The sequence below is a fragment of the Lepidochelys kempii genome, chromosome 3 (genome assembly GCF_965140285.1).
Source record: "Lepidochelys kempii isolate rLepKem1 chromosome 3, rLepKem1.hap1, whole genome shotgun sequence".
NCBI lineage: Eukaryota > Metazoa > Chordata > Testudines > Cheloniidae > Lepidochelys > Lepidochelys kempii.
Genome location: NC_136382.1, coordinates 51617138 through 51631738, shown reverse-complemented (window position 1 = coordinate 51631738; position 14601 = coordinate 51617138). Strand labels below are relative to the sequence as shown.

The following is a 14601-nucleotide window of genomic DNA, read 5'->3' as shown; positions in this document are numbered from 1 at the left end:
TTTTCCAAGCCGTGTATATAAATTTTCGAATCTAGTATTTTAATTGTATATGGAAAATTACTTCATTTATATATCTTAACTTTATAGTACATTTCTCTAGTGTCTTTCATGATTTTAGACAGAAACATTTCGTATCACTGCATAAGCTATTATTAACATTAAAACACTGGTGAAACTTCCCAGCTGGATGTCAAACACCAAGTTATGCAGAAATAGGGATTTATGTACTGGAAAATAAATAAATAGTTGGTCATATTTTTAGATTCCTTTGTTCAAACCCTAAATGATTTTAAAATGGTCAATAAACACGCTCAGCCACACGCACAAATGTTACCACCTTCTCATTCCCTACACAGATGTCTTAATGGGCTATTGCCAGGTGAGATTGATCTGGGCATAACAACACCACCTGTTCAAATTATGAACCCAGTGTAGGTTTCAAAGAAAAAAGATGGCACAATGTGAAACACAAATATATTTTTTGCTAAGAATCCTTTGTTAGGCATCTTAGGTAAGTTTGTAATTAAAAAAGCAGTCTGGGATTGTACATGAATAATTTCCTCCCATTCAAACCAAAAATTTCATGTGGCAAAAGATATCTCAGAAAAATAGAATAAAAGAAAAAAAACCCCACAATTTTTTATTTCTTTTGAGCTAGATAAAAGTCAAAGATCATGATAGCAGCTGGTACAGACAGAAATTAACCACCCCTTTGGTGGAATCAAAGGGAGTGCACGAAGAGATTCTACAGCCTTTTTAAGTTAGGCTGCAACTGGTTAGCATGAACATGCCCTGTTTCTATTGCTATTAGTGAGAATGTTTAGTCTGTTCTGGAGAGAACATTTCTTAAAACCATCATCCTGAGCCATACAAATTTCGTTTCAAATGTTTTTCCCCCAAAATACTTCCCTTTCCTCTTAACAAAAGTTGCTGTCTATGGAGTAATTTAATTGCTTTACAATTTTCATACCACTCATTCTCGTTGCACTGAAGTTTTGAAGGGTTTCTAAAAAGCTAATCTTGCAAGCTCTTTACATATGCCTTCACGTAATCCCGTCAAATCCAGACAGAATTAGACTAATGAAAGACTCAGACGTATTCTTAGCAGCCAACAGATGTGAAAGGGCTTTCTTTTGCAGATTAGTTTACAAAGCACTTTATATAATGCCTTTTCTTTTTACTTAGTTATGTAAGATTTAATAAATGAATTGGTTGTACAAAGCACAATGCACAAATAATTGAAAAGCATCTCTTTTCTATTCTCCTCTCTCACTACGATGGACTGTTCTTGAAAAGAAAATACCTCTGACTTCACAACTAATGTAGAGATGCTAGTGACACATAGGCTGTCTCATTGGCACAGTTGTACAGGGGTTGTTACTAATCTGCTTCTGAGCTTCAGACTGAGCTGCAGACACAGGCTTTTGTTGTCATACTGAGCTCCTAGAGGCATTGCTTTCACCTGTGCCAGGGATATTTTCTTAAGGATGGACCTGTAATCAAGATGGTCTCTGTTGTCTAGGTCCTTAACGTCAGCCAGCCAGGACATCATGGTTCTGGCAAAGCAGGTACTGGCCCAGACAACTAAAGCTGCTGAAGAAGATTTAAAATCCCTCCTGAGTCTTCCACCTTCCTGTCTGTTGTGTCCTTGTGAAGGGGGAAAAAAATCCCTTCCTAATGAAAATATCATATTCTTTTCTAGTGATGCCACCACAGCATCTACCTTTGGTATATCTGTAATTTGAGGGGGGGGCAGGAGTTGGTGCTTGCATCTTTTAAAATTTGATTGCATGTCTACTTATAAGGCATTTCCTCTAATCTCTGATTACATCTTCAAAGGAAGAGTGAAGAAATATTTCTGGTTTGGGCTGAGATTTAGCTGATGAGACTTTGCCCTTTGCCTTCTCATCTAAAACCTCATGGTCAGGCTGGAGCTAAACAGTGGACGCTATTTTCCTGCACCCAGAAACAAATTTTGAGGGGAGCTAAGTGGAAATGGGGTGGGGTAGAGAGAATCCTTTCCTGTTGTTTTTTTTTTTTCTGGTCATATTCTGAGCCTAAATCAGAAAGCTGTCCTCCCTCACTAAAGAAGGTGGAGTATGAATACATGGACAAGTATTGCTCAGCCTTTGAATATGTTCTTTCCCTTTGTGTGTTTCTAAGATTTGTGGGCTTTTTTTCCCCTTTTTCACAAAGTTCCTGTATGGCTGTGGCCAGAGCAGGGTATCTTTTGGCCTTTATACCAAGAGCCTTAATCTCCTTGGCTATATTTCCTTCTGCGGCCTCCTCCTCTGGATCTAAAGCCTACATTTTGGGTGGGCGTCTTTTCATAAGAATCCCTCTCTCTTCTTGGGAAGAAGGAGAGGTTGGCAGGAGTCCTGTTTCTTTCCCCAGGGTGCTAAGAAACTATGTAAGAGTGGTGGGAAGCAAAGGGGACTTTAAGAGGCTTTTCCTTGCTGATTTGGGTTGCTGCAGAACTTACCCCCCAGGAATTTGGTTGAATAGTATCCCCCCAGACCTTCTCCCTGAGGCTTTCAGAGCACACCTTTCTGCAGTGGCTACATGAGAGAAGGGATGCCCTGAGATGCTGGTCTGACCTTGAACCCCATGTCTCATGACAACAGATAGTTCATCCTTTTTTGAGCCTGCAAAAGCTGCCTCATAGGTAGAGCACAACTGTGATTTAGTCTAGCATTTGCAGGTCTGCTGTGCTATACGTGAGAGGGAACAGAAGAGTCCCCCAGGGAAGGCATTGCAGCAGCAGATCCAGGTCGTTGAAACCAACATGCTGCCAACTCAGGGGAAAAGGAGGGTAGAGCTTGCTGCTCTCTGAAAGGCTTTTACAAAATCAAGGTTGGCAAGAAAGCTGTTGGAAGCAAAGCAAACTGCCACTGACCTGCGCCACAAAGCCAGATGTTCTGGCAGGCTCCATGAGAGGGCATGGTCAAGTACTGACTCCATGCTGCAATGGTGAACTGCTTCCAGAAATAGCAGAGAGACGAGGACAGCTCATGTGGAGAAGTGCAGGAGATGCTGGGCTGCAGCCATAGTTGATCGAAGCTCACTTGTAATGGGGAGGAACTAGAGGAACAGCAGGGTGGGTGCTCTGCAGAGGCTGTTACTGAGACTCAGCTGGAGGAGAGGAAGTGCCAGCTCGAAACTGGAAGGTAGAGGGCCTGGCAGTTTGTTTCTCCCTCACCAGCTGCAGGGGTAGCTGGTCCCAGCCTTACCCAAATCACCCTGGTTCCTACTTGCTCTGTAAACCAAGGCCAGCCCTGTGACAGCCACTTCAGCCCCTCTGGATAATGCTCTTGCTTCTGTCTCCCCATACAGGTAACATTGGGTCCCAGCCTGTATAGTGGAACAATTAGGGGGGCAAAAATATAGAGCAGCCCACACAATATTTTCAGTGCAGGGATGCTAGCCCCCACTGTCCCTCCCCATTCTGCCACACCTGGCAGTAGTTATTTAATACAGCATGAGGAGCTGAACTGTCATGGTAGGGGAAAGCTGATAGGAAGATATCCTTCTTTACTGCACCATTGGTCCAGCCTTCCCGCCCCTGCACACATCCTTCTGGGGGAAGGTCTCCATGTGGCAGGGGACTATTCACAATCAGGCCATGGGATATTCTTACTTTATTTTAAGGATTTTTAGAAACTGAGCATTAACTCTATGTGCTTTTGTATACACCCAGAACACGCTATTACGCTTCATTAGGGTGCATAAATAAAGTCCTTCCATAAGTGCCCACTGCCTCCCTGATGGACTTATATTTTCACAACAGCCTACGCTAAAACTTAACATTGCTCTGGGTGGGCTGTTCATTCAATAGTTAAAAATACCAGTGTACAGTTTGTCTCTTGTAGGCCACTGGTTTGAATCCAGTCTAAGGGATAAATGGCATTGCCCCATGATAGCATGAAATAAAGTTTTGTTATTCTAATCTGATTTTCTTTGAATGTACATTACAATAACCAGATAAGCGGTCAGCAGAGGGCAAAGATTGAGTGGGCACGTGGAGACAGTCCTACCTTTGTAGCCTTAGGGTACGTACGCTTTGAGTTGGGTGAGGTGATTCCCACCTTGCACAGTCATACTTGTGCTAGCTCTCGAGTTAACAAGCTAAAATAGAATGCAGCTGTGGAAGTGCAAGATGAGGAACAAGCTAGCCGCCTCAAGTACATGGCCATTGAGTCCCTAGTCACATACTGGGGACAGCTAGCCTGTCCCCATTACATGCAAGTATGTCTCCTTGTGCTGGGAATCGCACCCCAGCTTGTAACACAGCCACCCTTAGAAGTAGTCTTAGCAGGCTTAAGACCCATGAACGAGGGTAGGGAGAGGAAACACTTTTAGCTCTCGGAATACACTCTTTGCTTCACTTTTTTCAGTCCCCACACCATCCCCCAAATACTTGAATCCCAGTAAAGGAACAAATGGCCAAATGAAAACTGGTGGCAGGTCAAATATAAATTTTATATTCACCTAAATATGCTTGCCTCTAGTTCAGTGTAGTTCAATTTGACAATCTCAGCTACCACCCACACCATTATTTATGCTATTGTTTAAAGTTTAAAGAAAAATTAAGTCACAGCTAAATTTTTGCTAGAGCCTTTGCAGTTTTAAAAGATTTAGGAAAGCTAATTTAAAAGATTGTGTTAGAGTAGCAACTGTTAAGTGTTCATAGAATCATAGAACCATAGAATATCAGGGTTGGAAGGGACCTCAGGAGGTCATCTAGTCCAACCCCCTGCTCAAAGCAGGACCAATCCGCAACTAAATCATCCCAGCCAGGGCTTTGTCAAGCCTGACCTTAAAAACTTCTAAGGAAGGAGATGCCACCACCTCCCAAGGTAACGCATTCCAGTGTTTCACCCCCCTCCTAGTGAGAAAGTTTTTCCCAATATCCCACCTAAACCTCCCCCACTGCATCTTGAACAACAAGTAGATCAACTTCTACCTGTACTTTTTTTATAATACAAGTAATTAAAAATTTTGAAGGCCAGCAAATACAGGCCAGAAAATCTCCAGTACTTGAGCACTTTCCCCTCAGATCAATAGATAGGGTAATGTGCATTCTTTAGTTACTACAGGGTACCATGAGTATTATTGCCACCAGCATTTTAGTAAATACCCTGGGGGCCAAAGACAGGCCAAATGGGAGTGTTGGGTACTAATAGGGTATTTGGCTGTTCGTGAACCTCAGAACTCTGTGGTGGCACAGTCTGATAGGGATAAGGAGATATGCATCTGCTAAATCCACTGAAGTAATGAAGTAACTCCAGGACAGAGAAGACATCTTAGATGCCAGGGTCTCCTTCCAAAACTTCATTTTCTTCATCCACTTGTTGAGCCTTCTGAGATTGCAAATGGCTCTAATATCCCCCTATGCACTTCTGTACAATGAAAAAGATGGAATGGAACCCAGAGAACTTTCATCTGAAGGAACACTCATTCCCATACCCAGATCACAGCCAGGGATGCTTGCAAGGTGGCTGAGGAGGCTTTGAAGCCCTTTTTTGAGGGTGGCCTCCATCTTTCGACCCACAGGGTGATAGCTCAGCAATAAAGCCCTTTGTTTCTTGAATGTCACAGAGCCTGAGGACAGTCTTGTTAAAGTGCTTGCCATTGTCCGACTTGCTCCATTCATCCCTAATCACTTTCTCAAAGGAGGAATAAAGGGGTAACTGCAGCTTCAGTGGAGGATTTTGAGGGGAGAAATAGATGCACATCCTGGTGTTGTACTTTTGTTTCCTATATTATTGTGCAATTTTGATGTACGGCTTTTCAAAATGTGTATTCCACTTAGTTCAACCCAAAGATGAGAGGGTATTTGCATGGTACAATTTGTACAAGGTAACAGGTCCAGTAAATAAAAATAAACTATAAAGCCATATTCTCAAATTTGATTTAAAATAGTGTGTTCATGGGAAAGATTTGGTGAGACTGGTATCAAACAACATACAAAGAACCATTAGGTTTAAACAGATCATTCTATTTTTGTACATGGTAGGTAAAGTAATTCGCCTCTCTCCCAAACTGAACTTGTAGGACATGTCCTGCACATTCCCAGCTATATGAACTATTCCATGACTGAGGCAATGAAACTCTGCCTCATTTGCTGCAGACTTATAAAAACAGTGCTGTTATTTCTTCTCGTCCCCCACCTCAATTCCTGCCCATGTTCTCCCCTCACACACCCCCTAATCTCGTTCTGAGAAACAGCTGAAATACATATTTTTTAAAAAAATTACTGACTGAGGCACACACCCAACATGGAAAATTTCAGCTGGAATGGTTTGAATGGTAAAGTAAATGGTAAATTTCAGTTGGAATAGTAAAGTTACAAGCAACTGAAAAGAGGGTATTAAAATGAAGTGTCAGGACACCTTAACTCTATGACCCACTCTCAGTCTCTATTCAAGCCTAACTTAGGCTAAGTCATTATGCAAGTTAACCTATTTCCCCTTGTTTTTTCCTACCTCCCCCCCCCCCCCCCCACGTTCTTGTTAAACCCTGGATTTGTGCTGGAAATGGCCCACCTTGATTATCATACACATTGTAAGGAGAGTGGTCACTTTAGATAAGCTATTACCAGCAGGAGAGTGGGGTGGGGGGAGGTATTTTTTCATGCTTTGTGTGTATAAAAAGATCTTCTACACTTTCCACAGTATGCATCCGATGAAGTGAGCTGTAGCTCATGAAAGCTTATGCTCAAATAAATTGGTTAGTCTCTAAGGTGCCACAAGTCCTCCTTTTCTATTTCCACAGGTGACTTCCTATGTATATCCTTAGTAAATGGATTTGTACAGCTACGCTACAGCCTTGGTGACAAGATAGTCATCTTACAGTCTCTTCAAAACGTGTGTACAAATGGAAGTACATGGCATTTCCTTAAAGCTGGAAGAGTAGATAATGAAGGTTACCTGGATCTGGATGGCATCAACATTACGCAGAAAGCCAGTGCCGGAATGACTGCCCTCGACATAAACACAGATTTCTATGTTGGAGGAGTGTCATCCTTAAATCTTGTCAATTCAATGGCAACAGAGAATGAACCCATAGGTTTCAGTGGGTGTATACGAGAAATTATTATAAACCACAGAGAACTAAAACTCACTGAAGCAGACCCTAAAGATGGTTCCAATGTAGGTGACTGTGATGGAACTGTTTGCGGTTATACAGTATGCAAACATAATGGTAAATGTCAAGTTCAAAACTCAGGCTTTTCTTGCTTTTGTCCACAACCCTGGACAGGGAAAATATGTGAACAATCGGTTTACTGTTCACATAATATGTGTCTGCACCAGGCTCTTTGTATTCCTGATCCCATTTTATTTTCATACAGTTGTGCATGTACACTAGGATGGTCAGGTAGATACTGTGACAATGAAATCTCATTTTCTACTGCAAAATTTGCAGGTAATTCATACATCAAATACATGGATCCTCATTATGGAAAGAGAGACCTCAGATTTACCAGTGTCTCTCTAAATTTTACTACCAGTCAGAGTGAAGGCTTAATTTTATGGATGGGAAAAGCTGAAGATGAAGACAATGATTTCCTTGCAGTTGGTCTTACTAATGGGACCTTGAAAGTTGTGGTTAATCTTGGAGAAAGAATCTCTGTCCCTTTAATCCACAGTAAACATTCCCTTTGTTGCAAGCGATGGCATTTTATCACCATAGCTCAAAACCAGACTTCTATTAAAGTGTACCTTGATGAATATCTGGTTCTCTTTGAAGATATTGATCCACAAAGAAAATACATTGCTCTAAACTATGGAGGCATTTGCTATTTTGGTGGGTTTGAACTTGGCAGAAAAGTAAACATAGTCACTTCAGGGCTTTTTACTCAGCAGCTATTTGGTAAAATTAAAGATGTTGTACTCTTTCAAGATTCTAAAACAATCCAATTAATTAAGGCAGAAGGCTACAATGTTTATGATGGAGATGGGATTAATTGAAAAAACCCACATGAACAAATGAGTAGGCTGATGCTCCACTCTGTCTATTGGCTAGTAGTATTAGAACAAGACTCCTTTTTAGTAACATGCTTAGTAGTTATTACGCACATGCTGTAACTACTTGCTTGCTACTATAAACTACCTAACTTTTTATATGGTTGGGTGAATAGCACAGATGAAAAATGGTTCAATTTATTCATGCTACTAATCTCATTTCTAGATACTGTTTTGAAAACAGGAAACTTTGATTTTATAGATTTATTTTGCCTGAGAGTTTTGTACTCTGAACGTGATAGTTTACGAGAATAAAAGCCCTGAGAAATGTTTAAATTATGGCCTCCTTTCCAGCTTCTTTAGCCCAGCATTCTCAAGTATACTATATTAGAACAGAAATAGAAAGGCAGACATCAGAAACCAGTTCTCAGGGAGAGTGATAGAGTACAGGTTACCTAGTTTTACCTGGAATTCCTGAAAATCAACTGGCAATAGTATACAAAAAATTAACTACATTTGCCTAAGTTTTATTTGCACACACACAAATCTGTCGTCTACTGTCATCCAAAATCCAGTACTTTTCCCATTTATTTTAATACCAAAAAGTTTCTCAGAGGCTTAGTTTTTCTTACAAATGGCCTGTAAAGCATGAAAAAATCAGTCTTTGTAGAATAACTTCACGCACATATAGTGTTTCATAGGAAAACACTGGAATTTTCCTTCAGTGGAAGTTGAGATTTTCCAAGATGTCTAGGGGATATAGCCACAGATCTCCCACTGAAGTTCAATCCTTGTGTCAGCTTAAAACCTCAACCATAAAGTCCTTTTACGCAAAGTAAACAAGCTTAATTCATTTTGCAAATGCCTAGTTATTACTTTAGTGATCAGTACTTTAATCAATAAGAAATAAAACAGATATTTGTGTTATGTTAATGTGCTCAGTTATGATATGGCTTACAATGCCATTTAAATTTTTAATTTCAATTGATTGCTATTAATTTACTGTATAAATAAAATGTTTACATCAAAACAAAAATGGTGATTTCTACCTTCTTCCCTTTTATTACAGCTCAAGATCAAGTTCTCTTCTCATACTAGGAATTAACTATATATACACATACATATACACACATACAGTGTACTCAACTGCAGAGAAGAGAAATTACATGGATTTATTTCAAGATACAAAACCAGCCACTCACCAAGAATCATAAGTAAAAGGCTGGATGTCTGCTAAGACGACAATATAAATCATTTAAATCTATTTGAAGTACCCAGTGACGTGTCAAATTTCCAGGCCCATTTCAGGATACATATAAAGCAGTAATGTCTCACCTATTCATCAAACTATTTCTTAAATATTAAGGGTCAACAGTCAATACTGTGGGACAGACACTTGCTTGTTCCACTTCTTTATGATGCTCAGGAAATGCAAAGGGAGCGGAAACTGCCCACAAGTCCTTTGCTGGGGATTTCTCCAGTGTGAGGTTGTCCTCAATGAGCACAGAGGTTCCTATACCTCCCTCTTCCCAGTAGACATATCAGTAACAGAGAGAAGAGTAGCTGAAGAATATTGCTTTCCAGCTACCCCCCTAATGGACTGTTGCCATTTAGCAAGTTAAAGAAGCCTACTAGTATAACTGGGGCCAAGAAGCAGGGAGGTGTAACAGGTATATTAGGGAGGTCATTGGTTCTCAGCTTTTCCTCTTTCCCCTTTCCCAGGCTACCTCTTGGTGGGAGGGGAAGGGAGCCATCTATCCTGCTTTCTTCCCCCAAGTCTCCCACAGCCTAGCAGCTAGCCACATAATGGAGTAACCAGTCACCCTCTCCCCTTCTCCCACAATGTGATGCAGCAGGGGAACAGTTAGCAGCTTCTCACAGCACTCCAAGCTACTCCCATGGCTACAGGGGAGAATATGACAGGCAAACCGGGGAGGCAGCACCCTATACTATTGCTCTATAGTGATCAGACTTATTCAAACACTTCAGTTTAGTAACTGAAGGGCAGGAGTCTGGAAACAGATTTCCCAGTCGCCATCAACTAAAAATGAACCTATGTTAACACAGGTGTCTTTGAAAGCCACAATTGAGAGTGACACATTGGACACCACTGTTACGCTACATCCACTCAGCAAGTTTTTGAAAACGTGATGCAGCGTGGGCCAAGCTATCATGTCCACAAATTACCTTTTCAAGCAAACCACCTTAACATAATCAGGCATGCTAATTTTTTAAGGGTAGCAGTTCAGTTTCACTGGTACTGAGTTATTTTTATGATACAAACAGATTATGAGGTGGCTTGTTAGTACCAGCAGATTGGGAAGGACACTACTAATGGGCAGATTAAAAGAAAGCCAATACAGCAGAAGTCTAGGACAGATACTGAAATTATTTAAATCTTAACCCCATAAGCAAAGTCACCACTTTAAATTAGAATATAAATCTAACACGCACAAAACATTACCTACTTCAAAAATGAATAAAAAGGAATGGTATTATGCACATAGACCTCCAAAGGAAAGGGATATTTAAACTTAGATTTCTTGGCCGAGAGAACCCAATTTGCTGAAATGCTAAGCAACACTACAATGCTTGCAATTTATTACCACCCATGGAATTAATAGCCCAACCACCACTTCAATTATTAAACCAATTTTGAACAGAACGGTTTGAGTCCTGTAGACCATAGGCCATGTATGATTTTTAAATTAAGGTTTTAGATATGGCTTTCAGTTCCTAATTTAGTTGAGAAATTATTTCAGTGAATCTTCAGAGCTATTGGCCTAGGAATAATACAATAAAAGCTACAACCACCTTTATTTGGTATAAAACATTTTTAATTTTAACCTTATTTAATTTGGCTGTAAAGCTATGTGCAATGTCTGCAAATAGGAAGCTACTTTTAAATATATGACCAATTTAAAAAGTTAATTATTATGGTCTTTTAATCACATATCTGTTATTGGAAAGAAGAGGCTTATTCTACACCAAAGTGCAAAAAGCTGTGTTCATAGGTAAGGCAATGTATTCAAATTTCTTTATACACAATATTCTTAAGTAAAAATAATTAGACCAAATACTGCAAAATAGTGTGATGGACAGAATAATGTAATGGTAGAGTATTTGTTTTTCAAAAGCAGATTCAACAAAATGAGCAACGTACTGTATTTTTTTTTTTTTTTTAGAAAGTATAACAGACAGTAATATTTTGGTTTTAAAAAAAGTATCCGTGGATGCCAGTCACCATAAAATCTGAACTGCTCTGTTTATTAAAAGCCCTGACATGATTCTCCCCCTCCCAAAAAAAATCACTAGTCATGAAGTGTAAAGCAAAGCTACAAGAGTCATTCTACATCTTGTTTGTTATACTGGTTTAGTCTACTGCTTCATACCTATGAAATCAAACACACAAAGTATGTGAGAAAGTTTTATCATTTTTAGAATCAAAATATCCCTTAAAATATTTACATTTTACAGTAAAAAGGATAGCAAAACACAAGATAATGTACAAGCTTAGGTATTCAAGTTTTTGAAGCATGAAAAATTATGGGAAAATTAACTGACTAGTAAATCATAGTTTAAAGAATATAGTTTAAATTTTTTTCTTATTAAAACAAGTGCAGTTTAAAGCAATAACATTTGGACAGCTCAGCCTTCTAATTTCTGGTCACAAACTGCTTCGGATGCTTGGGAAATACTTGATAACTACTGGAAATACTGCTGAATTCTTTTATTGTATTATTGAATCAATAAAAAAAACTTCACACCACTCAACATATGTTGTATTTTGTGTTGTAATGTATGAGGGATACTAAGATTCTGCTACAGTCCTCAAAAACAGTGCAATTTAAAAACAAGGCTATTATGTGAAATTCATTTTTAAAATTTACTGGAGCATCTTAAAACAGAAGAGAGCACAAATTACCAAAGGCAGCAACTATAATGCATACTTGACTAAAGCCAACTTCATCAACTAAGAAATTTCTAAGACTTTATTGCATATTAATAAAAGAAATCTTTAAAATTTTGAATATACAGCAATGTAAAATTCTGAAAAATATTAAATTCCTATTTCTAGGGTTAGTTGGTATAATGTAAAAGAAGATGAGTATTGGTACACAGCTTTGTACCAAAACACAGACTTGTTTTTGCAAAACACCAACAATGAATAAAAAAAGATGGCACAATCCTAGCAGGCATTTTTACAAAACTTTAGGACACAACTAACAGTTATTTAAATAGGATTTTGAAAGATTGCCTGCTCTTTTTACCTTTTGCTTTTAGCTCTGTCATTGTGGTCCCTGTCTTTGTGATGTCTGTCTCTGTTCTTTTCACTTTCTCGTTCTCTATGTTTCTCCCTACTTTTCTCCCTCTCTTTATCCTTTTCATGAGACTGTTCTTCACTTTTAGGTTTATCTATCTTTTTTTCTGGATTTCTACTCTCCCTAGAGGATTTTCCATCAGATCCCCTATCACTGTGTGAAAGTCGTAACCTCTCTTTGTCTCTATGTCCTTCCTCTCTGCTTTTTTTCTCTCTCTCTTTTTCCTGGTTTCGGTCTTTCCGTCTATTCCTTTCAGAATCCTGTTCCCAGTATTTTTCACTGTTCCACTCTTTTTCATGTCTGTCTTTCTTTTGGTGATGGGATTCACTATAAAACCTCTGTCTATGCTGATCGCTTTTTCCCCTACTGAATCCTCTCTCTAAATGTTGTTCTTGTCTGCCCCAAGGGTCACTATGGCGTCTTTCTGGTCTCTTACTGTCTTTACTCTGATAAAAGTTTTCTGGCCCTGGAAATCTTGATTGTTTATGAGCCAGCGATGGCCCTTGAACAATGGGTCCAACATAATGCGGTGGCTGACCTGACAAATGAACAACAGGTGGCCATGGCATCATAGGATTTTGAGCGAAACCAAAACCTGGAGGAGGAAGAAGTGGAGGTGGTAGATGAGGAGGAAATCCAAACATGGGGCTGTTCTGAGGGGGGAAGTTAGGAGGTGAAAGTGTTTGAAACTGAAATCCAGGTAGATTAGATTTAAGATGCTGAAAATTGTGCTGCTGAGGTCTAACTGGTGAGAAATTTCCACTCATAACTGGGCTGGGGACTTTGGAAGTGAATTCAGAATGAGAAGAATTTTCTTTTTCAAAATGAGATGAGGTTGTTGCTGGTCCTCTTCTAAATGAGTGCACTGTTTCAATATTTTTCATTGGTGTATCTTCCTGCAAGTGTTTTGTTTCTTCCATTTGTGAAGCACATACATTATCTGTTTTAGCTGGAGCTGAGGTACACTGCATCTCAGATGTCTGACCACCACTTTGATACACGTTTAAGCTCTTTTCTCCTGACTGTTTATTCTCCATCTCCATTTGCTCACTTCCAGAGATGTCTGATTGTATATTTTGTCTTTCTTCATTTCTGTTAGTGTCCCCCTCCTTATTGTCTGAAGCATTAATCTGTTGGCTTCGTCCAGCTGCTTGTCTTGGGTCCCTTTTAAGATTAATAAACTGTGGAGATTTGGAAGTATTAGAAGTCATACCTTCAGCAGAACCTATGTTAACATTGTTATCACCACTTCCTTTACCTGCATTTGATGAGGAAGAAGAGAAGCTAGACTCTGTGGTCCTTTTGCTTTCTTGCAAAACATTCTCTGTGTCATACAGCTGCCACTTTGGATCATTTTCTTTACACTCCTCAGTTTCCTTGCTCTGTGATTGAACAGATAAGTTTGCTAAAAATGCTTCTGTAGAAACATCTGGTGGTTTTCCCTTAAGACTTAGACTTATCAGAGTTCCTACAGTTCCTGCAGAACATGAGGTCCCTGCAACTGGCATATCCACTGTTACTGTAACATCAGTGGATTCTTGTGAATCATCTAGTCTAGTCTTAGTTTCTATAGCTTCATCAGCAGTTACTTCAGCAACATTCATTTTTTCTTCTTTTAAGCTTGTTTGTTCAGCAAATAAAGGTATTTCTTGACTAGCACACTGGTCCACCACTGACTGATGGTGCTCATATATCTGTCCTGTAGTACCCAAAAGACTTTGAAGAATATCATCTACAGGCAGTGGTTTATTTGCTAGCTCAAGAGTAGAAGACTGATTTTCCCATCCAACGAGAACTCCAGGAAGAAATCTCAGTGGCTTTGGTGGCTCATGTTTGATGCTTTCTACTACAGGTTCAATAACCGCTGGTATTTCTTCTGTATTAGATTGTTGAGGCTTATTTCTCTGCTTATGTAACACAGTTGTGAAGGAATTAAAAAAATCATTTTCTTCCTCCTCTTCTTCTACTACTACTTCAGTACTAGAGACATCAGGTTTGCTCGGTTTGCTTTTTTTTTCTGGTGGCAAGTTACTCGGGGCACTTTCAGAAATTTCATCCACAAGGCTAGTGCTAGCACTAATCTGTCTCTTCATTTTTTGGCGAATTATCAAACCCAACAACAGATTTGGTCGATGTATTTCAATCCCTGCATAAAATCATAAAAGCAATTAATAAATGAAATACATTTATCTGGAGACAATCATTTTAATAAAAGAATAACCTATCATATGTCTATAATATTCTTTGGGCCCCCATCAGCTCCCCTCACCCAAGAGAACTGTTCTATGTGAAAAATTAGTTACACTTCTTCAAAG

At 39.4% G+C, this 14601-nt stretch overlaps 1 protein-coding gene across 5 annotated transcripts in view; it reads right to left on the bottom strand.

The window, feature by feature from the left end:
- Positions 1–9022: 9022 nt before the first annotated feature.
- The window catches only part of PHF3 (PHD finger protein 3), an 80456-nt gene continuing 74877 nt past the window's right edge, over positions 9023–14601 (bottom strand). For all 5 annotated transcript variants that reach the window (XM_073336349.2, XM_073336350.2, XM_073336353.2 and 2 more), the window contains one exon: positions 9023–14432. In XM_073336349.2, the coding sequence (XP_073192450.1) occupies positions 12232–14432 (2201 nt within the window). In that variant the 3' untranslated portion in view covers positions 9023–12231. The remainder of the gene's footprint in view (positions 14433–14601) is intronic.